General features: G+C 67.9%; 3 protein-coding genes across 3 annotated transcripts; 2 read left to right on the plus strand and 1 right to left on the minus strand.

Annotated features, from left to right (window-relative positions):
- The first annotated feature begins 834 nt into the window (after nt 1–834).
- Nucleotides 835–17,605, plus strand: ATP1A3 (ATPase Na+/K+ transporting subunit alpha 3). Its single transcript, XM_067316871.1, is given in 24 exon segments — nt 835–856; nt 3,764–3,886; nt 4,346–4,405; nt 4,905–5,108; nt 5,565–5,678; nt 5,785–5,919; nt 6,471–6,588; nt 7,620–7,888; nt 8,527–8,725; nt 9,294–9,403; nt 10,135–10,269; nt 10,926–11,075; nt 11,077–11,119; nt 11,828–12,003; nt 12,096–12,232; nt 12,752–12,902; nt 13,282–13,450; nt 13,550–13,704; nt 14,249–14,372; nt 14,982–15,127; nt 15,854–15,984; nt 16,222–16,323; nt 17,081–17,172; nt 17,281–17,605. Coding segments are annotated over 24 exon segments (3,078 nt in total). The 5' UTR covers nt 835–850; the 3' UTR covers nt 17,310–17,605.
- Nucleotides 17,606–18,535: 930 nt separating this feature from the next.
- RABAC1 (Rab acceptor 1) lies at nt 18,536–23,696 on the minus strand. The gene is made up of 6 exons (XM_067316853.1): nt 23,627–23,696; nt 23,149–23,229; nt 22,164–22,361; nt 21,237–21,334; nt 19,845–19,946; nt 18,536–19,592 (listed from the first exon to the last, which is right to left on the minus strand). Exons 2-6 carry the CDS (start codon nt 23,223–23,225, stop codon nt 19,504–19,506), a joined length of 564 nt encoding a protein of 187 aa, XP_067172954.1. The 5' UTR covers nt 23,226–23,229; nt 23,627–23,696; the 3' UTR covers nt 18,536–19,503.
- Nucleotides 20,335–21,225, plus strand: LOC136995819 (nuclear pore complex-interacting protein family member B12-like; the record flags this gene model as incomplete). The annotated part of the gene is given in 3 exon segments (XM_067316872.1): nt 20,335–20,538; nt 20,982–21,092; nt 21,094–21,225. Coding segments are annotated over 3 exon segments (447 nt in total), but the record flags the coding sequence as incomplete, so codon positions are not given.
- Nucleotides 23,697–27,398: the final 3,702 nt, after the last annotated feature.

Raw genomic sequence — 27,398 nt, forward strand, 5'->3', positions numbered from 1 at the left:
GGGCCCTATGCACTGGGGGTACCCTGGCAGGTAGATTGGGGGTGAGGGTTGCCCTGGAGGGGGGCACTGTGTGGGGGGGGTGCATTGGGGGTGCCATGCGGGGGGGGAATTGGGGGTGTGTTTCATGGGGGTTCATTGGGGTGCAGTATGCGGGGGGGGCGTGTTGCTGGGGAGCACATTGCGGGGGGGATGCAATGCGGGGGGGTGCATTGTGGGGGGAGTATTGCAAGGAGGATATTGTGGGGGGGTGAACTGGGGGTGCATCGTGGGGGGGGCATAGAGGGTGCATCGCGGGGGGGGGTGCATTGCAGGGTGATTGTGGAGGGGTACCTTGTGGGGGGGTGCATTGTGTGGGGGGGTGATTGCAGGGGGCGCATTGGGGATACATTGCGGGGGGGGGGTGCACCAGGGGGTGCATTGCGGGGGGGGGCGCATTGCGGGGGGGGGCGCATTGCGGGGGGCGCATTGCAGGGGGGGCGCATTGCGGGGGGGGTTATTGGGGTGCCCTGCGGAAGGGCGGTGCATCTGGGGGCGCCGCTCCCCGGGGCTGCGGGCTGCCCCCCCCCCAATCCTCCTCTTCCGTCCCCCCCCCCGACGTGAATCCGCAGTAAAAGGGGCGGGGCCTGCGCGGGGCGGGGGGGGCCCCTCGCGCGCTGATTGGCCGCCGCGCGCCCCCCCTCCCCAGCCCAGACCGCGGCCGCCGCGCGCCCCGGCCCCAGTCCCGGGCTCGCCGCAGCCGGGGCAGCGCCGCCCGCCCGCTCCCTCCCTCGGCCCGGCCGCTCCGCTCCGCTCCCTCCGCTGCGCTGCGCTCCCCTGGCCCGGCCCGCGCCCGGCTGCACCCGCCGCAGCCATGGGGGTACGTACGGCCCGGCCCGGCCCCGCTCCCGGCCCGGGAGAGAGAGCGAGCTGCAGCCGGGGTGTGCAAGGGGCGTGCAAAGCTCTCCAGGGGCGAGCGGGGTGTGCGAGGCGTGTGCAAGGTGCGAGAAGCGGGTGCAAAGGGCAGTCGGGGTGTGCAAGGTGCGAGCAAGGGGTGCAAAGCACAGTCGGGGTGTGCAAGGTGGTGGCGGGGTGTGGAAGGAGCGTGCGAGGCGGTAGCGGGGTGTGCGGGGTGGAAGCAGGGGGTGCGAGGCGGTAGCGGGGTGTGCAAGGGTGGCGCGGGGTGTGCAAAGGCGCGTGCAAGGCGCGAGCGGGGCGCGGAGCGCCGGTGCCCGGGGCGGCCCGGCTGTGCAGGGCGCGCCGGCTGCAGCCTGGGCGTGCAAAGCCCGCGGGTGTGAGTGTCAGTGTGTGAGTGTGCAAGGGGCGTGTGCAAGTGGGGGGGGGCGCCCTTGCGGGAGCCGCGCAGGGGACACGCGCGACGCGGCTCTGCAGAGCGTGGGAGCCACACGCGTGCGCGCCCCGGCACCCGCGCGTGTCCCCGCGCCCGCGGTGGGGACGGGGGGGGGACGAGGGGGGGTGGGACTGTCCCCCGTCCCCGTTAGCGTCCCCGAACGTCCCCCCCCTCGCTCCCGCGCGTGTCCCCGTGTCCTTGTCCCCGCGGCTCCCTGCCGCGTGTCCGCGCGTGTCCGCGCTCCTCTGCAGTGCGCGTGAGCGCGCGCGCCCCCGATAACCTTCCTCTCTCCTGGGTGGGGGGAAACGAGGAGGAGGAGGAGGAGGAAGGAGGGGGAGAAGCACCCAGGCCCCCCCCCCTTAGGGGGACCCCCTCTCCCGCCGCTAATTAATCGCGCTAATTAATAAACGGGAACGTGTCTGATCCCTGCATTAATCCGGGGGGGGGGCGGAAGCGGCGCATGAAGAAGGGGATGGGGGGGGTCCCTCAAGGAGACGGTGACCCCCCCCCGTGGATAGGGGGTTTCTCCGGGAAAAGGGGGTTCCCCCGGGGATGGGGGCCCCCTCCCAGGGGAATTCCCCCCCCCCACAAAGTGGGGATCCCCAGGGAAATAGGGAATAGGGCCCCCCCTATTGAAATGCCCCCCCCAAAGTTATTGTTGGGGGTCTCTGTGCTTCTCCCCCCCCTGCCCTGGCTGGGGTTTGGGGGTTTCCAGGCAGAACATCCCCCTCCCCACAGATGCTCGAGGTGGGGGTCGCCCCCCCCCCCAGCTCCTGCCTGCAGCTGCTCTGGGTCACCCTGACCCAGCTGTCGGGGTGTGTGTGGGGGGGCGAGTGCTGGTGCTCCCCCCTCACCCCCCCCCGTGCTGCGGCGAGGGCCACTGCAGTGCTGGCCGGGTGCCAGCCCCTCACGGCACCCCGGGGTGTGCGGATCTGCCCCCCTCCCCAATAACTGCCCCCATCCCTGGGGTGTGAACCCCCCCCCCGGCACCCCCCATCACAGCAATGCGAAGGGCAGAAATTGCCACCCCCCCCCCCCCATTCCTGAAACTGCCCCTGCCCCAACAGGCCGGTCCGGGGCAATAAGGGCAGCAATTGCCCCCCCACACAAAAAAATCCAGGATGGGGCCCCTGTGCAAAGCGGGGGGGGGGGACATCTGTGTCTGGATGCCTGGGTCCCTTGGGGGTGTATGTGTGTGTGTGTCCCTTGTGTGCACGCGTGTGCCAGGACGCCTGGGTCCCTTTTGCGTGTGTGTGTGCCAGGACGCCTGGGCCCCCTCTGTGTGTGTGTGTGCATGTGTGTGTGTGCATGCGTGTGCCAGGACGCCTGGGCCCCCTCTGTGCGTGTGTGTGCATGCGTGTGTGTGTGCATGCGTGTGCCAGGACACCTAGGTCCTCGTGTGTGCATGCGTGTGTGTGTGTGTCCGAATGTTTGCCCCCCCCCCCCCCCCCGTGTGTGTGTGCCTGGATGCCTGGGCTGCTCCCGATACCCCCCCCCGCCCCGACGTGGGGGACCCCCGGACCCCAGGTAAGTATGTGGGTGTGGGGGGGTCCCCCCTTTTCCTGTGGGGCGCCCCCACCAGGCCGTGGGGCGCCCCTCCCCCTCCCTGTCCCCCCTCCCATACCCCCCCCCCCGCATGGCCAAGGCTGGATTACTGGGGCAGCAGATGGCGAGGGGGGGCACCGCGTCCCTGAGCATGGCCGGGGGGGGGGGAGCTTTCTGCTCTGCGCATCCTTGTGCCAGGCAGGGGGGCTGCAGGGGGGTGTGGGGGGCTGCGGGGGGGGGGCTGCCACACCCCAGGGATTTGGGGGGGGGTCTCCGGAGGGACGGGGGGTCCTGGGGGGCTGGAGCATTTTGGGGGTTGGGGAAGGTCACTGGGGGGTCCCCGGGAGCTGGGGGGGTGCCATGATATGGGGGTTTGGGGGTCCTGGCAGGGGTCCCTGGGGGCTGGAGGGGGGCTGTTTTGCAGGGATATTGGGTGCTTTTCTGCAGGGATTTAGGGTGCTTGGGGGGGGTCTCGGGCTCTGGGGTGCTGTTTTGCAGGGATTTGGGGTGCTTGGGGGACTTTGGGGTGTTTTGCAGGGATTTAGGGTGCTTGGGGAGGTCTTTGGGGTGCTTTTCTGCAGGGATCTGGGGTGCCCGGGGGGGGTCTCTGGGTCTATGGGGTGCTGTATTGCAGGGATGTGGGGTCTCCAGAGCAACAGGGTGCCATTTTTTCAGGGATTTGGGCTTTTTTGGGGGTGTCTGAGGCTCTCGGGTGCTGTGGCGCAGGATTTGGGGGGATCTCTGGATGGCATGCAGCGCACTGCCGGGTTTTGGGGCGCCATGCCGCAGGAACCGCGGGGTTTGGGGCTTTGCGCCGGGGGCTCACGGCAGCCGTGCGGGGTGGTGGGTGCCTGCCCGGGGCCCCCCAGCGTAAACCCCCCCCCCCCCCAGTACGGCCGCTCCGACAGCTACCGCGTGGCCACCACGCAGGACAAGGGGGGCGAGAAGGAGTCGCCCAAGAAGGGCAAGAGCAAGACCCGGGACCTCGATGACCTCAAGAAGGAGGTGGCTATGGTGAGTGGGGGGCTGGAGGGGGGGCCGGGGGGCAGTTTGGGGTGCAATATAGGGGCAGTTTAACATGCAATGCAAAGGGGCAGTCTATGGGGCTTGGGGCAGTTTGGGGTGCAATATGGTGCGGTTTGGGGAGCAAGGTAAGGGGCAGTTTGGGGGGCTGGCGGCAGTGTGGGGTGCAATATAGGGGCAGTTTGGGGGTGCAATGCAAGGGGGCAGTCTATGGGGCTGTGGGCCCTATAGGGTACAATATAGGGGCAGTGTAGGGTGCAACGCAAGGGGGCCATTTGGCAGGCTGGAAGCAGTCTGTGGGGCTGGGGGCACTGTGGGGTGCAACATGGGGCAGTTGGAGGTGTAATGCAGAGGGGCAGTTTAGGGTGCAATGCAGAGGGGCAGTCTATGGGGCTGGGGGCAGTGTGGGGTGCAGTCCGGGAGGTCGGGGTCTCACCCCTCTCCCCACAGACAGAGCACAAGATGTCCATCGAGGAGGTCTGTCGGAAATACAACACGGACTGCGTGCAGGTGAGGGTGCCCCCAGGAGCCGGGGGTCCCTTTTGGGGGTCCCTTTTGGAGGTTTCCCTCTCCCCTTTTGGGTCTCCCTTTTGGGGTCCATCTCCCCCTTTGGGGTCTCTTTTGGAGATCCCCATTGGGGTCCATGTCCCCATTGGGGCTCCCCATTGGGGTTCATCTCCCCATTGGAGGTCACTGTAGGGGTCTCTTTTGAGGGGTCCTTGTTGGGGGTTCATCTTTCCCTGTGGGTCTCCCCATTGGGGTCCATTTCCCCATTGGAGGTCACTGTTGGGGTCCCTGTTGGGGTCCATCTCTCCCCATTGGGTCTCCCCATTGGGTCTCCCTGTTGGGGTCCATCTCTCCGTTGGAGGTCCCTGTTGGGGGTCTCCCTGTTGGGGTCCATCTCTCCATTGGAGGTCCCTGTTGGGGGTCTCCCCATTGGGGTCCATCTCCCCATGGGGCTCCCAATTTGGGTGCCCCGAGGCCCTGCTCTGACGCCCGCCTGCCGCAGGGCCTGACCCACAGCAAGGCGCAGGAGATCCTGGCGCGGGACGGCCCCAACGCCCTCACCCCGCCGCCCACCACCCCCGAGTGGGTCAAGTTCTGCCGCCAGCTCTTCGGGGGCTTCTCCATCCTGCTCTGGATCGGCGCCATCCTCTGCTTCCTCGCCTACGGCATCCAGGCCGGCACCGAGGATGAGCCCGCCAACGACAACGTGGGCAGGGGAATGTGGGGGGCAGCTGGGCCTGGGAAGTGGGGTGCAATGGGGGGCAGCTGGGCCTGGAAACTGGGGTGCAATGGAGGGCACCGGTGCCTGGGAATGGGATGCAATGGGGTGCCATGGGGGGCAATTGTGCATGGAGAACTGGGGTGCAATGGGGGCAATCATGCCCAGGAAGTGGGGTGCACCGGGGGGTGATCCAGCCTGGAGAACTGGGCTGCAATGGGGGGCAATTGTACCTGGAGAACTGGGGTGAAATGGGGGGGCAATCGTGCCCAGGAACTGGGGTGCACTGGGGGGGGCAATTGTCTTGGAGAACTGGAGTGCAATGGGGGGCAAGAGGGGGGTAACTGTGCTGGGGACGGGTGCAGGGGTATTTGGGGTGCACTGTGTTGGGGGGGCCGTGCCATGCTGACCCCCCTCTCCATCTCCCCCCCCCCCCCCCAACAGCTCTACCTGGGCATCGTCCTCGCGGCCGTCGTCATCATCACCGGATGCTTCTCCTACTACCAGGAGGCCAAAAGCTCAAAGATCATGGAGTCCTTCAAGAACATGGTGCCCCAGGTGTGTCCTGGAGGGGGGCTGAGTTGGGGAAGGGGATGCCGGAGGGTTTTGTCCCCCCCCTCCCCAACATGTCGTGTGTCCCCCCCCCCCCCCCCCCCCCCCCCAGCAAGCCCTGGTGATCCGGGAAGGGGAGAAGATGCAGCTCAACGCGGAGGAAGTCGTCGTCGGGGACTTGGTGGAGGTCAAGGGAGGGGACCGAGTCCCGGCCGACCTGCGCATCATCTCAGCCCACGGCTGCAAGGTGGGGACCCCCCCAGACCCCTCCCAGGGTCCCCCCAAACCTCTAGACCTTTGCAACCTCCCCCAGAGCCTGCTCAAGCCCCCCACCTCTGCACAGCCCCCCCCCAACCCCCTGACGTCTGCATGCCCCCCTGAGACTCCCCCCCTGCATATGGGTCTGCAGAGCCACCTCAGCCCCTGAGGGGACCCCCTAGCAGCCCCCCAACCTTGCAGAGAGCCCCCCATGCTCTGTATGATCCCCCTGGACCCCCCAACCTTACAGAGATCCCCCTGGACCCCCCAACCTTGCAGAGCCCCCCACGCTCTGCATGAGCCCCCCAGACCCCCCAACTTTGCAGAGACCCTCCCAGACCCCCCAACCTTGCAGAGAGCCCCCCCCAAGCTCCCCCAGCCTTGCAGACCCCCCCCCAATTCCCCCTCCGCCTGCATGGCCCCCCCCCCCAAACTTGCAGAGAGCGCCCCAGCCCCCCCTTGCCTGTGCCACGCGCATGGCCCATCCCAGGGGCGCCTGGTCCCCCCGGTCCCCCCCCCCAGCTGATGCGGCCCCCCCAGGTCGATAACTCGTCGCTGACCGGCGAGTCGGAGCCCCAGACCCGCTCGCCTGACTGCACCCACGACAACCCGCTGGAGACCCGCAACATCACCTTCTTCTCCACCAACTGTGTCGAGGGTGAGCTGGCGGCCCAGGGGGGTCCCCGCGGCGGGCTTAGGCCCCTTTGGGGGTCCCTGCATGGTTTTGGGCTCCCTGGGGCTGGGCTGGGGTGGTTTTGGGGTCCCTGCACAGGTTTTGGGGACCCCAGAGGAGGTTTTAGGGCTGTTTTGGGCTCCCTGGGGCTGTTCTGGGGTGCAGAGGTCCTTGGGCTGCTTTGGGGGTCCCAAAGTTGGGCTTTGGGGTCCCAGGGCTGGTGGGTGCCACTTTGGGGTCCTGTTGCCACTTTGGGGTCCTGGGGCTGCTTTGGGGTCCCGGGGCCAGCTATGGGGCTGCATTGGGGTCCCAGGGCCACTTTGAGGTCCAAGGGCTGGTGGGTGACTCTTTGGGGTCCTGTTGCCACTTTGGGGTCCTGGAGTTGGCTGTGGAGCTGCTTTGGGGTCCTGGGGCTGGTTATGGGGCTGCATTGGGATCCTGTCACCACTTTGGGGTCCTAGGGCTGCTTTGGGGTCCCAGAACCAGCTGTGGGGCTGCACTGGGGTCCCGTTGCCACTTTGGGGTCCTGGGGCTGCTTTGGGGTCCCGGGGCCAGCTATGGGGCTGCATTGGGGTCCCAGGGCCACTTTGGGGTCCAAGGGCTGGTGGGTGACTCTTTGGGGTCCTGTTGCCACTTTGGGGTCCTGGAGTTGGCTGTGGAGCTGCTTTGGGGTCCTGGGGCTGGTTATGGGGCTGCATTGGGATCCTGTCACCACTTTGGGGTCCTAGGGCTGCTTTGGGGTCCCAGAACCAGCTGTGGGGCTGCACTGGGGTCCCGTTGCCACTTTGGGGTCCCAGGGCTGGCTGTGGGGCTGCATTGGGGTCCTGTCACCACTTTGGGGTCCCAGGGCTGTGTTGGGGTCCCAGGGCTGGTTATGGGGCTGCATTGGGGTCCTGTCACCACTTTGGGGTCCCAGGGCTGTGTTGGGGTCCTGGGGCCAGCTGTGGGGCTGCATTGGGGTCCCAGGGCTGCGTTGGGGCCCCGGGACCCCACGTGAGCCCCCTGCGGGCCCCCAGGCACGGCGCGGGGGGTGGTGATCGCCACGGGGGACCGGACGGTGATGGGGCGCATCGCCACGCTGGCCTCGGGGCTGGAGGTGGGCAAGACGCCCATCGCCGTGGAGATCGAGCACTTCATCCAGCTCATCACCGGCGTCGCCGTCTTCCTCGGCATCTCCTTCTTCATCCTCTCCCTCATCCTCGGCTACACCTGGCTCGAGGCCGTCATCTTCCTCATCGGCATCATCGTGGCCAACGTGCCTGAGGGGCTGCTGGCCACCGTCACTGTGCGTGGGAGGGCTGTGTGGGGTGCAATGTGGGGCTGGGGGTCCAGGGCTGGGGGTGCAGTGGGGGGATGTGGGTGCAATGGGGGCCTGGAGGACCAGGTTTGGGTGCAATGGGGGGATTGTGGGTGCAATGGGGGGCTGTGGGTCCAGGGAAGTCCAGGGCTGTGGGTGCAATGGGGGGGCTGTGGGTCCAGATCCGCGTGCAATGGGTGGCTGTGGGTGCAATGGGGAGCTGTGGGTCCAAGTTTGGGTGCAATGGAGGGACTGTGGGTGCAATGGGGGGCTGTGGGTCCAGATCCATGTGCAATGGGTGGCTGTGGGTGCAATGGGGAGCTGTGGGTCCAGATCCAGGTGCAATGGGTGGATGTGGGTGCAATGGGGAGCTGTGGGTCCAGGGGAGTCCAGGGCTGTGGGTGCAATGGGGAGCTGTGGGTCCAAGTTTGGGTACAATGGGGGGCTGTGGGTGCAATGGGGGGGCTGTGGGTCCAGGTTCAGGTGCAACGGGAGGCTGAGAGTCCAAGGGCTGTGGGTGCAATGGGGGGCACCCCGCCGTGCCTGCAGCCTGGGGGCACCGATGGGGCCCCCATGACCATGCTGTGGGGCCCGTTCCGACCCCCATCTGTCCCCCCCCCCCCCAGGTGTGCCTGACGCTGACGGCCAAGCGCATGGCGCGCAAGAACTGCCTGGTGAAGAACCTGGAGGCGGTGGAGACGCTGGGCTCCACCTCCACCATCTGCTCCGACAAGACGGGCACCCTCACCCAGAACCGCATGACCGTGGCCCACATGTGGTTCGACAACCAGATCCACGAGGCCGACACCACCGAGGACCAGTCTGGTGAGCCGCGGGGGCCGGGGGCTGCTGGGGGCAACTGGGGGGCTACTGGGGCTGGGGAAAAAAGGGGGTTATTGGGTTGGGGGTATTTGGGCTGGAGGCATTGGGGGATGCCGGGCTGGGGAGACTGGGAGGACTTGGGAGATGCTGGGCTTGGAGGGTCATGGTGGGACTGGGGGAGACTGGGCAGGAACTGGGAGATGTGGGGCTGGGGGTAATGGTGGGACTGGGGGAGACTGGGGAGGAACCGGGGGATGCTGGTGTGTGGGGGTCATGGTGAGACTGGGATTAGGGAAAAGGGGCTGGAGGGAGAAAGGGGGCAAGGGGAGAGGTGGACTGGAGGGGGTCAGGCTGGGGGGGGGGTTGGGAGTGCTGAGCTGCTTGGGGGGAGTTGGGGGGGGTGACGAAATTGGGGTCCCCAGAAGGGGAACTGGGGAACACTGGGCTGGCAGAAATGGGGGCTTTCGGGGTGCTGTGCCGAGAGCCCTGGGGATGGGGCTTGGGGGGGGGGGAAGGGGGCACCTGAGCAGGGTGCCCCACTGATTGCCCCCCATTTCCCCCCCCCCCCCAGGAACCGCCTTTGACAAGAGCTCGGCCACGTGGGTGGCCCTGTCCCACATCGCGGGGCTCTGCAACCGGGCCGTCTTCAAGGGGGGGCAGGAGAACGTGCCCATCCTCAAGGTGAGGGGGTCTGGGGAGGGTTGGGGGCTCCCTGGGGTGTAGGAAGGGTTTTGGGGGGCCTCTGGAGGGTCCCTGGGGTGTGGGAAGAGTCTGGGTGACTCTGGAGGGTCCCTGGGGCATGGGAAGGGTTTGGGGGTCTCTGGATGGTCTCTAGTATATGGGGAGGGTTTGGGGGGTCTCTGGAGGGGTCCTGAGCTGTGGAGAGGGTCTGGGGGTGTCTGGAGGATCCCTAGTACATGGGGAAGGGTCTGGGGGTCTCTGGAGGGTCCCTGGGGTGTGGGGAGGGTCTGGGTGACTCTGGAGGGTCCCTGGGGCATGGGAAGGGTTTGGGAGTCTCTGGATGCTCCTTAGTACATGGGGAGGGTTTGGGGGGGTCTCTGGAGGGGTCCTGAGCTGTGGAGAGGGTCTGGGGGTGTCTGGAGGGTCCCTAGTGCATGGGAAGAGTCTGGGGGTCTCTGGAGGGTCCCTGGGGTGTGGGGAGGGTCTGGGGGTCTCTGGAGAGTCCATAGGGCATGGGAAGGGTTTGGAGGGTCTCTGGAAGGTCCCTAGGGTGTGGGGAGGATTTGGGGGACTCTGGAGGGTCCCTAGTGCATGGGAAGAGTCTGGGGGTCTCTGGAAGGTCCCTGGGGTGTGGGGAGGGTCTGGGGGTCTCTGGAAGGTCCCTGGGGTGTGGACAGGGTTTGGGGGGGCCGTGGGGTTGCCCCACTCCTCACCGTGTCCCCCTCCCTCAGCGCGACGTGGCCGGGGACGCCTCGGAGTCGGCGCTGCTCAAGTGCATCGAGCTCTCGTCCGGCTCCGTCAAGGTCATGAGGGAGAGGAACAAGAAAGTGGCCGAGATCCCCTTCAACTCCACCAACAAGTACCAGGTACGGGGGGGAGCCCCCAAACCTGCAAGGTCCCCCCCAAAGTCCTCATGACCCCCCAAGACCCTCTGGGTCCCCCCAAGCCTGCAGGGTCCCCCGAGCCCTCATGGCCACCACAAGGCCCCCAAGCCCTTCTGGGTCCCCCCCATACCTATAGGGTACCCCAAGACCTCATAGCTCTCCCCAAACCTGGACCCTCTGGGTCTCCCCAAACCTGCAGGGTCCCCAAGACCCTCTGGGTCCCTCAAGCCCTTGCGGCCACCACAAGTCCCCCAAGACCCTCTGGGTCCCCCCGTATCTGTAGGGTACCCCAAGACCTCGTGGCTCCCCCCAAGACCCTCTGGGTCTTCCCAAACCTGCAGGGTCCCCCAAGACCCTGGACCCTCTGGGTCTCCCCACACCTGCAGGTCCCTCAGCACCCTGTGGTGGTCCCCAGCCCCGGTGTCCCTTCGGTGCCTACTGGGCCCCTCAGGCCCCCATGCCGGGGGGCTGGGTCCTGCCACGGTCCCAGCCTGTCACGCTAATCCCCTGCACCGCGCTGGCAGGACAGGATTCCCGGGGGGCACCGGCCTGGAAAATCCCGTGATGGAGATGGGACGGGGGGGGGGGGGGGTGGATCGGGGCACCCTGGGCCTGACCCCCCCCTGCTTTCCCCGCAGCTCTCCATCCACGAGACCGAGGACCCCAACGACAACCGGTACCTGCTGGTGATGAAGGGGGCCCCGGAGCGCATCCTGGACCGCTGCTCCACCATCCTGCTGCAGGGCAAGGAGCAGCCCCTGGACGAGGAGATGAAGGAGGCTTTCCAAGAACGCCTACCTGGAGCTCGGCGGGCTGGGCGAGCGCGTCCTGGGTACGGGACAGGGGGTCCTGGGGGGGTCCCGGGGGTCCTGGGGGATCCCAAGAGGTCCTGGGTACAGGGTGAGGGTCCTGGGGGGGTCCCAAGGGGTCCTGGGTATGGGATGGGGGGTCCTGGGGGGGTCCCGGGGGTCCTGGGGGATCCCAAGAAGTCCTGGGTACAGGGCGAGGGTCCTGGGGGGGTCCCAAGGGGTCCTGGGGGATCCCAAGAGGTCCTGGGTACAGGGCGAGGGTCCTGGGGGGGTCCCAAGGGGTCCTGGGTATGGGATGGGGGGTCCTGGGGGATCCCAAGGGGTCCTGGGTATGGGACAGGGGTCCTGGGTAGGGATGGGGGTCCTGGGGGGGGTGCTAAGGGGTCCTGGGTATGGGGTGATGGGTCTGGGAGGGTCCCAGGGTCCCCAGGGTGAGTGTGTCCTGAGTAGGGAATTGGGGGCCTGGGGGGTCCCTGGGGTGAGGGTGTCTTGGGTTTGGGGGGGTCTCTGGGTGACCATGACCTGGGTATGGGGTCCGGGGGGTCCCTGGGTGAGCACGACATGGGTATGGGGTCCTGGGGTCCCTGGGGCAGCAGCTCCTGGGCATAATGGGGGATCTGGGTGGGGGGTCCATGGGGCAACCGGTCAGTAGAAGGGGGGATCTGGGGGTGCGGGTGGGTTTGGGGTGCAGGGAAGGGGGGTCTCATCCTTCCCTCCCCCCCTCCCCCCAGGTTTCTGCCACTTCTACCTGCCCGAGGAACAGTACCCCAAGGGCTTCGCCTTCGACTGCGACGACGTGAACTTCGCCACCGACAACCTCTGCTTCGTGGGGCTCATGTCCATGATCGACCCCCCCAGGGCTGCCGTGCCTGATGCCGTGGGCAAATGCCGCAGCGCTGGCATCAAGGTGAGACCCCCCCCCCGGCACCCCATGGACCCCCCCCCCCCCCCCGGCCAGAGCTTCATCAACCCCTGCTGTCCCCCCCCGCCCCCAACCAGGTGATCATGGTGACCGGCGACCACCCCATCACGGCCAAGGCCATCGCCAAGGGTGTGGGCATCATCTCGGAGGGCAACGAGACGGTGGAGGACATCGCTGCCCGCCTCAACATCCCCGTCAGCCAGGTCAACCCCAGGTAGGGCTGCGGTGGGAAAGGGGGCAGGGGTGCACGGGGTTGGGGGGGGACTTTGGAGAGGTTTTGGGGTGCAGAATCACCACAGTGCAGTACAGAGGATGCTGGAGAGGTGCTGGGGTGCAGGAGGTGAAGGATGGGGTGCAGGGTGTTGAGCTATGGGCTGTTGGAGCTGTGCAGATGTGCTGGGATGCAGCACAGAGGATGCTGGAGAGGCTTTGGGGTGCAGAGGATGAAGGATGGGGTGCAGGGTGTTGAGCTATGGGCTGTTGGAGCTGTGCAGATGTGCTGGGATGCAGCACAGAGGATGCTGGAGAGGCTTTGGGGTGCAGAGGATGAAGGACGGGGTGCAGGGTGTTGAGCTATGGGGTGCTGGAGCCATGCAGATGCCCTGAGGTGCATCTCGGGGCTTGCTGGGGTGCAGGGGACCCTGGAGTGGTTTCGGGGTGCAGGGAAAGGGGGAAGCCCTGGGGCGCAGGGTGCTGGGCTGGCCTCAGCGCCCCGCGTGCCCTCTCTCCCCAGGGACGCCAAGGCCTGCGTGATCCACGGCACCGACCTCAAGGACATGTCGTCGGAGCAGATCGACGAGATCCTGCAGAACCACACCGAGATCGTCTTTGCCCGCACATCCCCCCAGCAGAAGCTCATCATCGTCGAGGGCTGCCAGCGCCAGGTCTGCGCCCTGCACCTCGCCCCCGAGCGACCCCCCAAACTGCTCCGCCAAGGGCCCCCCGGACCTCTCCAAGCTCTACCTTCAGGGTCTCCCCAAAGCCACCCAAATTGGCCACCAGGGTCCCCAGAGGCTGCCGCTCCCCCTCCCCAAATCCTTGTCCCCAGGGTGCCATCGGGGTGGGCATGGTCCTGGTGCCTGTCCCTCATCCCTCCTGTCCCCATGTCCCCAGGGTGCCATCGGGGTGGTGATGGGTCCTGGTCCATGTCCCCATCCTGGTGCCCGTCCCTCATCCCTCCTGTCCCCATGTCCCCAGAGCACCATCATGGTGGTGATGGGTCTCTGTCCCCATCCCTCATCCCTCCTGTCCCTGTGTCCCCAGGGCGCCATCGTGGCGGTGACAGGCGACGGCGTGAATGACTCCCCGGCGCTGAAGAAGGCCGACATCGGGGTGGCCATGGGCATCGCCGGCTCCGACGTCTCCAAGCAGGCGGCCGACATGATCCTGCTGGATGACAACTTCGCTTCCATCGTCACCGGCGTGGAGGAAGGTGGGGATGTGCGGGGCCGGATTGGGGACCTGTGGGGCTGGAGGGGAAGGGGGTGACAGGACAGCCCCCCCCCCGACTCCTGTCCTTCCACCTCTCCAGGACGCCTCATCTTTGACAACCTGAAGAAGTCCATCGCCTACACCCTGACCAGCAACATCCCCGAGATCACCCCCTTCCTGCTCTTCATCATGGCCAACATCCCCCTGCCCCTGGGCACCATCACCATCCTCTGCATTGACCTGGGCACCGACATGGTGAGCAGGGGACCCCCAAATCTGGGAGGGCCCTGGGTACCCCCCAGGACTCCCAAATCCTAGATGCCCCTCCCAGACACCATGGAGACCCCTTTAAGGCCCCCCAAAATGGGACCCCTAAAGGCAATGAACCCCCTGGGATCTTCCTAGACACCATGGGGATCTCCTGGGACCCCCAAATCCCAGATGCCCCCCTGGACACCATGGAGACCCTCTTGAAGCCCCCCCAAAATGGGACCCCTAAAGTCAAGGAACCCCCTGGGTCTCCCTAGACACCATGGGGGTCTCCTGGAGCCTCCCATGGTCCCTAAACCCCGGGACCCCCCACTGCCCCAAGCAACCCTGGCCCCCCCAAACTCTCCATGACCCCCCTCCCCAAATCCCTGGGACCCCCCCTTCCTCTGGGGTTCCCCTGTCCTGGGCACCCCTGGACCCACCTGAGCCTTGGACCCCCCCATGCGGGGACACCCCAAGCTTGGGGCTGAGCCCCATCCCGGCCGTGGGGGACTGGGGTGACCCCCCCCCCCCTTCCCGGCCCTCCCAGGTCCCCGCCATCTCCCTGGCCTACGAGGCGGCCGAGAGCGACATCATGAAGCGGCAGCCCAGGAACCCGCGGTCGGACAAGCTGGTCAACGAGCGGCTCATCAGCATGGCCTACGGGCAGATCGGTGGGGGGCGGCGCGGGGGGCTGCATGGGAGCCCGGGGGGCTGCGGGGTGGTTTGGGGCTGCGGGGCATCCGTGGGGTTGCAATGGGGTAAGGGGGGGGTGCAGGCTGGCCCCTGGGTGCAGTAGGGTATGTGTGGGGTGCAATGGGGTCCCATGGGTGCTGCAAGCACTGTGGGGTGCAGTGAGGTCCTGTGGGGTGCAGGGCAGCCCCAAGGGTGCAGCGGGGCACTTTGGGGTGCAATGGGGACCTGTGGGGTACAAGACAACCCCAGGGGGTGCAATGGGGCACTATGGGGTGCAATGCGGTCCCACTGGTGCTGCAAGCACTGTGGGGTGCAATGGGGACTCTGGGGGGTGCAGGGCGGCTCCAGGGGTGCAGTGGGGTCCTGTGGGGTGCAGGGCAGCTCTAGGGGTGCAATGGGGTCCTGTGGGGTGCAGAGCAGCTCCAGGGGTGCAGTGGGGCACTGTGGGGTGCAGGGCAGCCCCACGGATGCAGCAGGGCCCCGTGGAGTTCAATGGGACCGTGGGGGGAGCAGTGGGGCAGGGGGCAGCTGGGGGGGGGTGCCCTGCCTGCACCCACACCTTCCCCCCTCCCCACACTCCCCCTCAGGGATGATCCAGGCGCTGGGCGGCTTCTTCGCCTACTTCGTGATCCTGGCGGAAAACGGCTTCCTGCCCTCCTGCCTGGTGGGCATCCGCCTCAACTGGGACGACCGCACCGTCAACGACCTGGAGGACTCCTACGGGCAGCAGTGGGTGAGCGGGGCGGGGGGCGTGGGAGCATCCCTGCACCCCGGATCCCCTGGCATGGGGCATCCCTGCACCCTCATTCTGCATTCCTGGGGACATCCGTGCACCCCTGGTCTCCTAGCACGGAGTATCCGTGCACCCCTGATCCCCTGGCACAGGGCATCCGTGCACCCGTGTTCCCATTCCCAGGGGCATCCAGGTATCCCTGATCCCCCAGCATGGAGCATGCACTCCTCGTCCCCATTCCCGGGGGTATCCATGTACCCCCATTCCCCCAGCACGGAGCATCCGTGCACCCCTGCTCCCCATTCCCCCTGGCATGGGGCATCCCTGCACCCCTGTTCCCATTCCCAGGAGCATCTGTGTATCCTGATTCCCCAGTACAGAGCATCCCTGCACCCCTGTTCCCCATTCCCAGGGGCATCCGTGTATCCCCAATCCCCCAGCATGGAGCATTGCGCCCCTATTCCTGGTGCACAGGGATGTCTGTGCACCCCCATTCCCATTGCATGACTGGATGGGGGGTGATTGCACCCCCATTCCCTGTGCTCGGGGGGGGCTGTGCACCCCCATTCCCATTGCACACCCAGGAGGAGGGGGGTCATTGCACCCCCATCCCCATGCACAGCACTGTCCATGTGGCTCCCTGCTGCATGCGGGGGGTGTTCGGTGGGCGGGTAGGTATTTTTTGGAAGGGGGGGGTCTTACGCTGTGCCCCCCCCCCCGGCGCAGACCTACGAGCAGCGCAAGGTGGTGGAGTTCACGTGCCACACGGCCTTCTTCGTGAGCATCGTGGTGGTGCAGTGGGCCGACCTGATCATCTGCAAGACCCGCCGCAACTCCGTCTTCCAGCAGGGCATGAAGTGCGTGGGGGGGGGCGGGGGGCGGCACGGGGGGGGGCACCGGGGGGGGGGCACTGCAGGTACCGGGGTCCCCACAGGGCCCACAAGCTGGGAGGAGCTACGGGAGGGGGGAAATGTGTGCAGAGCTGGGGGGGGGTCTTGCAGCTGGTGGGGGGGTGTCAGGGAGTGGGGGGGGGTCTCAGTTCATGGTATTTTCTTTTTTTTTTTTTTTGCCCCCCCCCCCCCCCCCCCCCCCAGGAATAAGATCCTGATTTTTGGGCTCTTTGAGGAGACGGCGCTGGCCGCCTTCCTCTCCTACTGCCCCGGCATGGACGTGGCGCTGCGCATGTACCCCCTCAAGTGAGTGGGGGGCCAGAGGTGGGGGCTTGAAGGTGCCGGGAGGGGGTGGGCACAAACCCCCCCCCACCGTGGGCCTGGAGTGGGGTCTGTGCTTGGGGGGGGGGGTTGCACCCGTTGGGGGGTCCCATGGGCCTGTACTGCTGGGGGGGGGGGAGATTTGGGGTATTGCACTGGGGGGGGTCTCTGAACTCTTGGGGGGGTCTTAGCCCCCTGGGGTGGTATTGCATGGGGGTCTGTGCCTGGGGGGGGTCCTCTAATCTTAGGGGGATCTCTGAACTCTTGGGGGGGGGTCTTAGCCCCCTGGCAGGCATTGCATGAGGGTCTGTACTTGGGGGGGATCTCTAATGTTTGGGGGGGTCTCTGAACTCTTGGGGGGGGTTATAACCCTCTGAGGGGGGCATTTCATGGAGGTCTGTGCTTGGGGGGGGTCCTCTAATCTTGGGGGGGGGTCTCTGAACTCTTGGGAGGGGTCTTAGCCTCCTGGGGGGGGACATTGCATGGGGGTCTCTAATCTTGGGGGGGGGGGTCCTATTCCCCTGGAGGGCACTGCATGGGGGTCTCATTCCCCTGGAGGGCACTGCATGGGGGTCTCTGATCTCTTGGGGGGGGGGGGGTCCTACACCCCCTGGCACCTTTTGCCTGGGGTCTGCATCAGGCACTGCCAGTGTGCAGGGGGCTGCTCTTTCGGGGTACACCTCTGCCCCCCCCACTAACCCCCCCCGTGTTGTCCCCCCCCCGTGTTGTCCCCCCCCCCCAGGCCCAGCTGGTGGTTCTGCGCCTTCCCCTACAGCTTCCTCATCTTCGTCTACGACGAGATCCGCAAGCTCATCCTGCGCCGAAACCCCGGAGGTGGGGGGGCCGGGGAGGGTCGCTCGGGGGGGGTATATGGGGGGGAAACGGAGGGGCTGCTCTGGGGGGGGGATTCCCAATTCTCACCGCTCCCCTTCTCTCCCGCAGGTTGGGTGGAGAAGGAGACGTACTATTGAACCCCCCCTCCGGACCCCCCCCAGCCTGCGATGCCCTGCTCGGACCATCCGCTCGGAGACGGACAAACTGCCCCCCCCTCCCAGAAAAGGGGGGCTGTGGGGGGGGGTCCCCTCGCCTTATGGGGGGGGACGACGACTCCCAGCAGCAGCAGCAGCACAGAGGACCCGGGTGGCCGGGGCCGCCGCCGTCCCCCTCCGGGGGTGCCTGGACCCCCCCATCTGTGTGCGTGTGTGTGGGGGGGGTCCCTTATTATGGGGGGGAAACTCCTGCCCCCCCCACACCTACGTCCTGCGGGTGGGGGGTGCTTGTGGGGGGGGGGTGAGGGCTGGGGGGGCCCCCACTATTCCCCCTCCCTCCCCCGTGTCGGGATCGTGTCGTCATGTGACAAAAAACTACAAAAAAGAAAAAAATGGAAAAAAAAAAAAAGAAGAAAAAACCTGAAAAAGAGAAACTTGAATTTACCAAATAAAGGAGAAAATGAAACGCGGGTCAGGGCCTTTTTGGGGAGGGGGGTGAGGGGCATCCCCCCCCTCCCCTCTGGGGGGGCTGTTCCCATGGTAACGGGGGGGGGATGAGGCTCCATAGGCCTTGTGTGCAGGCTAATTTAATGGGATTGGGGGGGGATTGTCACCATGGCAACGAGGCGATGGCTGTTGCCATGGCAGCAAAGCGGATGAAGAGCTGGTGACGTGAGGGACGAAGGGACCCAGGTGTCGGGGGGGGGCTGCCCAGGGATGCACACGCGTGTTAGGATGCACACACGTGTGGCACATGGAGGGGACGCACATGCGTGTGGCCTGCACGTGGCATGTGGTGCACAGGGGGATGCACACACGTGTGGGGATGCACATGCGTGCGGCCTGTGCGTGGCACGCGTGAGCTATGCGTGCAGGACATGCATGGGTGTGTGCGGCGTGTGCAGGGAGCTGTGTGCGTGCGGCAAGGGGGCACGAGGGGCCGGGCACATGCGTGTGCAGCACACACCAGCGCCGAGCACGTGGGGCGTGTACATGTGAACCCACGCAGCCGCGCACACGCATGTGCAGCACACGCCAGCACCGAGCACACGTGGGGCATGTACGTGTGAACCCACGCAGCCGTGCACACGCATGTGCAGCACACACCAGCGCCAAGCATGCGTGGGGCGTGTACGTGTGAACCCGTGCAGCTGCGCACACGTGTGTCGCATGTCCTGGGTGCCCCCCCCAAACCACGCACACGCATGTGGCCAGACACACAACAGCTTTATTGCAGCAATGGGGGGGGGGGCAGCTCGGCTGGGGGCCATGGACCCCCCCCCCAGGCCCTGCAGCGGGGGGGGGGGCAGTAGGGCTCTGCCCCCCCCCATGGGGACCACCCCAAATGAAGGGGTGCTGGGGGGGGCAGCCGTATGTGGGTGCATTGGGGGGGGACGTATTTTGGGGAGGGGGGTGCAGTGGGGGGGTGGCAGTGGGGGGGTGTATTTTGGGGTGTGTATTTTGGGGGGGTGCACTGGGGGCTTTGGAGGGGCTGCAGCATTTTGGGGGGTTGCTGTGCTGGGGGGCTGCAGTGGGGGGGCTTTGGAGGGGCTGCAGCATTTTGGGGGGTTGCTGTGCTGGGGGGCTGCAGTGGGGGGGTTCTGGGGGGGCTGCAGCATTTTGGGGGGTTGCCGTGCTGGGGGGCTGCAGTGGGGGGGTTCTGGGGGGGGTGCAGCATTTTGGGGGGTTGCTGTGCTGGGGGGCTGCAGTGGGGGGGTTCTGGGGGGGCTGCAGCATTTTGGGGGGTTGCCGTGCTGGGGGGCTGCAGTGGGGGGGCTCTGGGGGGGGCTGCAGCATTTTGGGGGGTTGCTGTGCTGGGAGGCTGCAGTGGGGGGGTTCTGGGGGGGGCTGCAGCATTTTGGGGGGTTGCCGTGCTGGGGGGCTGCAGTGGGGGGGTTCTGGGGGGGCTGCAGCATTTTAGGGGGTTGCTGTGCTGGGAGGCTGCAGTGGGGGGGCTCTGGGGGGGCTGCAGCATTTTGGGGGGTTGCCGTGCTGGGGGGCTGCAGTGGGGGGGCTCTGGGGGGGGCTGCAGCATTTTGGGGGGTTGGGGGATATTTGGGGGGGGGAGTTGCCATGTTGGGGGGGATTGTGGGGGGATTGACGCCCTGGGGGGGTAATTCTGTGTTTGGGGGGGGTTGCAGCATCCGGGGGGGGTCGCAGCATCCGGGGGGGGGTCTCACACGGGCTCCATCTGCAGCTCGGGGGCCTCGGCGGGGTCGAGCTGGCGGAAGGCGGCGTGGGACCCGATCACCACCAGCGTCGCCCCTGGGGGGGGGGGACAACGGGGGGGGGTCAGGGGCGAGCCAGGACCCCCCCTACCCGACCCCCCCCCGAAACACCAGGCCCCCCCCCCCGCCAGCCTGGGTGCCCCCCCCCGGTACATGCTGGGGGCAGTTTGTGGGGTTCAGGGAGGGCAGTTTCAGGGGGCAGTTTTGGGGGGGCAGTTTTTTAGGGGGGGCAGTTTTTTGGGGGGGTAATTTGGGGGGGGGAGGTTTATTTTGGGGGGGGGTCACTCACCCAGCACCCAGAAGACGGCGGCGCCGGCCCCCGCCAGCCAGAAGACGGGGAGGGAGATGCCCCCCGCCAGCCCGTACTGGTGGGCCGTGGTCAGCTCCCGGCCTGGGGGGGGGACACGGGGGTCGGGGGGGGCGCTGAGGACCCCCCCCACCTTTCCCAGTGCTCCCAGTGCTCCCCAGTCCCTCCTGATGCCCTCCCAGTGCCCCCCAGTGTCTCCCAGTGCTCCCCAGTACCTCCTGATGCCCTCCAGTGCCCCCAGTGCCTCCCAGTGCTCCCCAGTACCTCCTGATGCCCTCCCAGTGCCTCCCAGTGCCTCCCAGTGTCTCCAGTGCTCCCCAGTCCCTCTTGATGCCTTCCCAGTGCCCCCCAGTGCCTCCCAGTGCTTCCCAGTGCCTCCAGTGCTCCCCAATCCCTCCTGATGCCTTCCCAGTGCTCTCCAGTGCCTCCTGACGCCCTCCCAGTGCCCCCCAGTGCCCCCCAGTGCCTCCTGATGCCCTCCCAGTCGCTCCCAGTGCCTCCCAGTGCCCCCCAGTCCCTCCTGACGCCCTCCAGCGCCCCCCAGTGCCTCCTGACGCCCTCCCAGTCACTCCCAGTGCCTCCCAGCGCCCCCCAGTCCCTCCTGACGCCCTCCCAGCGCCCCCCAGTCCCTCCTGATGCCCTCCCAGTGCCCCCCAGTGCCTCCCAGTGCTCCCCAGTACCTCCTGATGCCCTCCCAGTGCCCCCCAGTGTCTCCCAGTGCTTCCCAGTCCCTCTTGATGCCCTCCCAGTGCCCCCCAGTGTCTCCAGTGCTTCCCAGTCCCTCTTGATGCCCTCCCAGTGCCCCCAGTGTCTCCCAGTGCTCCCCAGTCCCTCTTGATGCCTTCCCAGTGCCCCCCAGTGCCTCCCAGTGCTTCCCAGTGCCTCCCAGTGCTCCCCAATCCCTCCTGATGCCTTCCCAGTGCTCTCCAGTGCCTCCTGACGCCCTCCCAGTGCCCCCCAGCGCCCCCCAGTGCCTCCTGACGCCCTCCCAGTCGCTCCCAGTGCCTCCCAGTGCCCCCAGTGCCTCCTGACGCCCTCCCAGCGCCCCCCAGTGCCTCCTGATGCCCTCCCAGTCGCTCCCAGTGCCTCCCAGTGCCCCCCAGTCCCTCCTGACGCCCTCCCAGCGCCCCCCAGTCCCTCCTGACGCCCTCCCAGTCGCTCCCAGTGCCTCCCAGTGCCCCCCAGTCCCTCCTGACGCCCTCCCAGTGCCCCCCAGTGCCTCCTGACGCCCTCCCAGTCGCTCCCAGTGCCTCCCAGCGCCCCCCAGTGCCTCCTGACGCCCTCCCAGTCGCTCCCAGTGCCTCCCAGTGCCCCCCAGTCCCTCCTGACGCCCTCCCAGTCGCTCCCAGTGCCTCCCAGCGCCCCCAGTCTCACCGAAGAGGGCCAGGGGCGCCTGCTGGGCGCGCAGGCGGACGACGTAGCAGGCGCCGAAGAAGACGCCCAGAGCCACCAGCAGCAGCGGGGAGGTGATGCTGGGGGGCGATGGGGGGGGGACGTGTGGGGCACGCGGGGGGCCTGGGGGGCAGGCGGCCCCGGGGCTGCCCCTGCCCCACGGCAGCCCCCAGTGCCCCTAGCCCTGACCCTCCCGGCCTGCCCCATAGCAGCCCCACAACCCCCACCGCTGCCCCCCCCATCCTGCCCCATAGCATCCTCCAGCCTCAACTCCCCTCCTCCTGCCCCATAGCAGCCCCGAGCCCCCCATCCTGCCCCATAGCATCCTCCAGCCTCAACCCTCATCCTGCCCCATACCAGCCCCACAACCCCCACCGCTGCCCCCCCATCCTGCCCCATAGCATCCTCCAGCCTCAACTCCCCCTCCTGCCCCATAGCAGCCCCACCGAGCCCCCCATCCTGCCCCATAGCATCCTCCAGCCTCAACCCCTCATCCTGCCCCATACCAGCCCCACAACCCCCACCGCTGCCCCCCCCATCCTGCCCCATAGCATCCTCCAGCCTCAACTCCCCCTCCTGCCCCATAGCAGCCCCACCGAGCCCCCATCCTGCCCCATAGCATCCTCCAGCCTTAACTCCCCCTCCTGCCCCATAGCAGCCCCACCAAGCCCCCCATCCTGCCCCATAGCAGCCCCAAACCCCCACCGAGCCCCCCCATCCTGCCCCATAGCATCCTCCAGCCTCAACCCCTCATCCCGCCCCACAGCAGCCCCCAAACCCGCACCGCTGCTCCCCATCCTGCCCCACAGCACCCTCCAGCCTCGACTCCCCCTCCTGCCCCCCAGCAGCCCCCAAACCCCCCTGCCGCCCCCCCCCGCCCCACTGCCGCCCCCCCGCCCCTGGGCTCACAGGCAGTAGAGGATGAGGCCGAGGAAGACGCAGAGGTAGTTGCTCTGGAAGCGCTCGCCGTTGTGCGCCAGGCGCTGGCAGAGCTCCCCGAAGTTGCGGGGGGTCCCGAAGCGCCGCTGGTCCAGGAAGGCGCCCCACGGCCGGACCCCCGCGCGCCGGGCCTCCAGCCAGCGCCGCGCCGCCGCCGGCAGCGGCAGCCTGCGGGACACGCGCTGCCCCACCGCGCCTCCGCCCCATGGCGCCCGCGGCCCCACGGCGGCCCTGGCCCTCGAAGCCCTCTGCCCCACGGTGGCCCCGTCCCACGGCACCCTCTGCCCCACAGTGGACCCAGCCCATGGAAACTTCTGCCCCACAGCAGCCGTGGCCCACGGAAACCTCTGCCCCATGGCGGCCACGACTCACAGGCAACCTCTGCCCCACGGCGGCTGCCACCTACAGCACCGCTCTGCTCCATGGTGGCCCCAACCCACGGCAACCTCTGCCCCACAGCAGACCTGACCCATGGCAGCCCCTCTGCCCCATGGCACCCCTCTGCCCCACTGCGCCCCTCTGCTCCATGGCAGCCTCGACCCATGGCATCCCTCTGCCCCATGGCAGCCCTGACCCACAGCACCCCTCTGCCCCACAGCAGTCCTTCCCCACAGCATCCTGGAGGACACAGCAGGGCTGACCCACGGCAGCACGCCCTGCCCCACGGCTCCCACGCCATCCATCCTCACAGCCCGGACACAGCTGGGCCCACGGTGGCATCCCTGTGCCCCACGGCATTCCCTTCTGCCCCACAGCGGCCCCGATCCACGGCATCCCAGAGGGCCAAACCAGGGGGAACCCACAGCAGTGCGCTCTGCCCCACATCTCCCACACCCCCAAATCACCGCTGGACCTACGGCATCCCCCCCCCCCCCCGCCCCATGGCGGCCCTGCCCCACGGCACGGGGGATGTCCCCACCCCACGGCGAACCACCCCCCCCCCCCCCATCCTCACTTGGTGCCCAGCCCGGCCAGGGGGTCGTTCTCCGTCGTGGGGTTGAAGAGATGCTCCTGGGGGGGGGTCCCCGCCATGGTGCTGGGGGGGGGGGGGAAATGGGGGAAAGGTTATAGGGGATGGCAGCCCCTCTCCCCCAAAATATGGGGTTGGAATCCCATTGCAGACATGGGGGGGGGGTGGATGGGGCTTGGCGGAGGGGCTCAGGCCTTGTCTCTATGGGGCTGCAGGGTGGTTTGGGGGGGCGGGAGGGTGGGGGGTCAGGCCTTGTCTCTATGGGGCTGCAGGGCGGTTTTGGGGGGGCGGGGGGGGGGCTCAGGCCTTGTCTCTATGGGGCTGCAGGGCGGTTTGGGGGGCAGGTTACGGGCCCGGCCGGGCGGCCTGAGGTTTGGGGCCCGGGGGGGGGGTATCCAGGACAGTTCCCCCCCTCCCCAAAACGGAGCTCCCCGTTGCCATGGCGACCCGCCCCCGCCCTCACCTGCTCGCGGCGCGGGGCGGAATCGCGGTGCCGCGTGGCAGCGCGGGGGGGCGCCGCGGCGCGGGCGGGGGCGGGGGCGGGGCGGAGCGCAAGGCATGACGGGAGAGCGAGGCTTCTCCCCTCCCCTCCCTGAGCGCGCACGGGGCATTCTGGGAGATGTAGTCTGGGAGCTGCGTGCGTTGGGGGGGGGAACGGTGCAAAGGGGGCTGGCGGCGGGGGGGGGGGGAGGCGTTTTGGGGGACCGAGCTGTGCCCCCCCTGCCCGCCTCCCAGGAAGGTTTGGGGTCCTCAGAGGCCATGGGGGACCCCCCCCCCCAGCATGACTGGAGACCCCAGAGCCACCAGGGACCCCCAAGGCCCCACAAAGGGGCACCAAGGACTGTTGGGGACCCCAGCAGCCACAGGGGACCCCCACGGGTCCTTCACAGGCTCCCCCCCCAGAAGGACCACTGAGGACCTAGAGACACCAGAATCCCCCACGGACACCCCACCCCCCCCCCCGTAGACACCCCAGGATCATTGAGGACCCTGAGAACCCCCAGGAACCCCCCATAGATCCCACAGGACAGTTGGGGACCCCAGGGACAACCCCAGAGACCCCCAGGACCAGGACAGACCCCAGGGGGCCACCAAGACCCTTAGAACCCCCCCCTCAGAGGCCCCCTGAGCACCACTGGGGACCCCAGGGACCCCCCAGGGCCACCCCAGGGACTCCCCAGGACCACTGGGAGACTCAAGGACACCCTGGAGTCATCAGGAACCTCAGAGACCTTGTCTGGGACCTTCCAGGGCCATTGGGGACCTCAGGGACACCCCAGAGCTGCTGGGGACCCACCAAGGACACCCCAGAGATGCCCCCCCCCAGGTCCACTGAGGACCTCATGGACCCCCATGTGCCCCCAGGACCACTGGAGAGCCAGGATTTCCTCTGAGGAGGTCCCCAAGGGACTACTGGGACCCCAAGGACACCCTAGACCCACCAGGGACCCCCAGGGACCCCCCCCCAGGACCATGGGGGACCCCAGGGACTTCCCAGAGCCACCCCCAGGGACCTCCAGGACCATGAGGGACCCCTGGGACACCCCTGAGACCCTGGGACACCCCAGGACCATAGAGACCTCAGGGACGCTCTCCCTCTCTCCATTCATCTGCCCCTCTATATCTCCTTCCTTCTCCTTCTCCATCCATCCCTCCATCCCTCCATCCATTCCTCCATCTCTCCATCCATCCCCTCTCTCTCCCTCCCTCTCTCTGCCCATCTGCCCCTCTATATCTCCTTCCTTCTCCTTCTCCATCCATCCGTCCATCCCTCTGTCTCTCCATCCATTCCTCCATGTCTCCATCCATCCCCTCTCTCTCCCTCTCTCTCTCCATCCATCTGCCCCTATATCTCTCTCTCCAACCACTCCTCCATTCCTCTGTCTCTCCACCCATCTCTCCATCTCCTTCCTTCTACCCCTCCATCCATCCATCTCTCCATCCACTCCTCCATCCATCCCCTCTCTCTCCTTCCCTCCCTCTCTCCATCCATCTTCCCCTCTATATCTCCTTCCTTCTCCCTCTCCATCCACCCCTCCATCCCTCCCTCCCTCTCTCCAGACCCCCCTCCCTTCCGTGCCCCCCAGGTCCGCCCCTCTCCTGCCCCTCCCATTTCACCTCCTTCCCGGCCCCCCCGGTCCTGCCCCCCGGGTCCCCCCAGTCCCTGCCACCCCAATCCGCCCCCCCCCAGGGTTCCTGCTCCCCCCCCCCCGGCGCTGACCCCCAGCTCTGCCCCGGTGCCCCCCCCGGTCCTGCCCCCTCCCCCCCTGCGCGGGCGGCGGGCGGAAACGGCCCCTGAGCGGCGGCGGCGGCGGCAGCGGCGGCGGCCGGGGGGGGGGGGGGGGCGCGGGGGCGGCGGGGGGGGGCGCGGGGGCGGCAGGGGGGGGGCGCGGGGGCGGCGGCGACAGCCCCTCTCCATCTTCCCATTAGCGCTAATGGGCAGGTCCCGCTCCCCGCCGCCCCCCCGTTAATCACCGCCGCCTGATGAAGATTTATCGGCTGCCGCCCGCCGCGCCGGGGCCGGGGCCGGGGCCGGGCGGGGGGCGGCGGGGTTATGGGGCAGGGGGGGCTATGGGGGGCGGAGGCGGGCTATGGGGCAGACGGGGGGGGGTTAGGGGCTGTGGGGCAGCGGGGGCTATGGGGTGGAGGGATTATGGGGGGCAGGGGGAAGACGGGGGGTTTAGAGGCTACGAGGCAGGGGTAGCTATGGGGGGCAGATGGGGGGGCTTGGTGGCTATGGGGCAGCGGGGACTATGGGGGCAGAGGGGGCTTGGGGGCTGTGGGGGGCAGGGGGAGGCATGGGGGGCAGAGAGGGGGTTTGGGGGCAGAGAGGAGCATGGGGGCTATGGGGAAGAAGGAGGCATGGGGGGGCAGAGAGTGGATATGGGGCCTATAGGGCAGAAGGGGATAGGGGGGGCAGAGAGAGGCGTATGGGGAGCTATAGGGCAGAAGGGGGGTTGGGGGGGGCTATAGGGCAGACAGCAGGCTGCATTGGGGCAGATGGGAGTTGGAGGCCATGGGGCACGTGGGAGTTGGGGGCTGTGGGGCAGGCGGGCTGTGGGGCAGAGGGGTGTTGGGGGCTGTGGGGCAGAGAGGGGGTGCTCGGGGTCCGGGAGCATTTGGGGGGATTTGCGCCTTTTTGCAACAGCGAGTGGCGGGATCTGGGGGCTCCGCGACCGGGGGGGGGGTGTGTGTGTGCAGTGACCTCACTTATGGGGCGCGCCCCCCCCCGCCCAGGCGTCCGGGGGCCCCGCTCCGCCCCACAGGCCCCACTGCCGCGGGGACCCAGGCGTCCGGGCGCCCCGCTGCACTGCGCCCCACTCCCACACGAGGGCAGCTCCGTCCCGAGCTGGGCCCGGCTCCGAGCCCGGGGCGACCCGCGGCCGTCAGTAGGGACACGGGGCAACGGGGCAGCCCCCGCCCCCCGGGCCCTCCCGTTCCCCCACCCCAAAACCAGCCCCAGGAGCACCCCAAAGATCCCCCTTACATCCAGCTCCGAGTCAGGAGCACCCCAAGGCCCCCCTGGAGCATCCCAAGACCCCTCCCGTACCCAGCCCCAATCCTGAGCCAGGTGCGCCCCAGTGACCCCCAGGAGCACCCTAAGCCCCCCAGGATCACCCCAAGGCCCCCCAGGAGTGCTCCAAGGACACCCCCCACACATAGCCAGCCCCAAACCCAAGCCAGGAGCACCCTGAAGCCCCCCCAGAATCACCCCAAGGACCCCCAGGAGCACCCCAAGGACCCCCCATGCCCAACTCCAACCCTGAGCCAGGAGCACCCCAAAGCCCCCCTGGAGCACCCTAAGCCCCTCCAAGAACACCCCGAAGCCCTCCTAGGAGCACCCTAAGGCTCCCCAGGAGCACTCCAAGGCCCCCCCCCATACCCAGCCCCAGGAGCACCCCAAAACTCCCCCAGGAGCACCCTAAGCCCCTCCCAGGAGCACCCCAAGGACCCTCCGGATCACCCAAAACCCCTCTAGGTGCACCCCAAAGCCCCCCTGGAGCACCCTAAAGCCCAGGAGCACCCCAAGGCCCCCCCCATACCCAGCCCCAGGAGCACCCCGAAGCCCCCCCCCCAGGAGCATCTCAAGGACCCCCAGGATCACCCCAGAGCCCCCCCCTAGGTGCACCCTAGGGCCCCCCAGGAGCACCCTCAGCCCCGGCCCCGAGCCAGGCGCACCCCGGCCGCGGTGTCCCCCCCCCCCCCGGCCCAGGGTGTCCCCGGCCCCCCCGCGC

The sequence above is a fragment of the Apteryx mantelli genome, unplaced genomic scaffold (genome assembly GCF_036417845.1).
Source record: "Apteryx mantelli isolate bAptMan1 unplaced genomic scaffold, bAptMan1.hap1 HAP1_SCAFFOLD_154, whole genome shotgun sequence".
Lineage (NCBI taxonomy): Eukaryota > Metazoa > Chordata > Aves > Apterygiformes > Apterygidae > Apteryx > Apteryx mantelli.

Coding starts and splice junctions, on each gene's coding strand:
- RABAC1 (XM_067316853.1), bottom strand. CDS start 23,225: ATGGCGGGGACCCCCCCCCAGGAGCATCTCTTCAACCCCACGACGGAG. Junction 21,335..22,163: donor GGCCTCATCCTCTACTGCCT/GTGAGCCCAGGG, acceptor ATCGCCCCCCAG/CATCACCTCCCCGCTGCTGC. Junction 19,947..21,236: donor GGCGCCCCTGGCCCTCTTCG/GTGAGACTGGGG, acceptor TCCCCCCCCCAG/GCCGGGAGCTGACCACGGCC.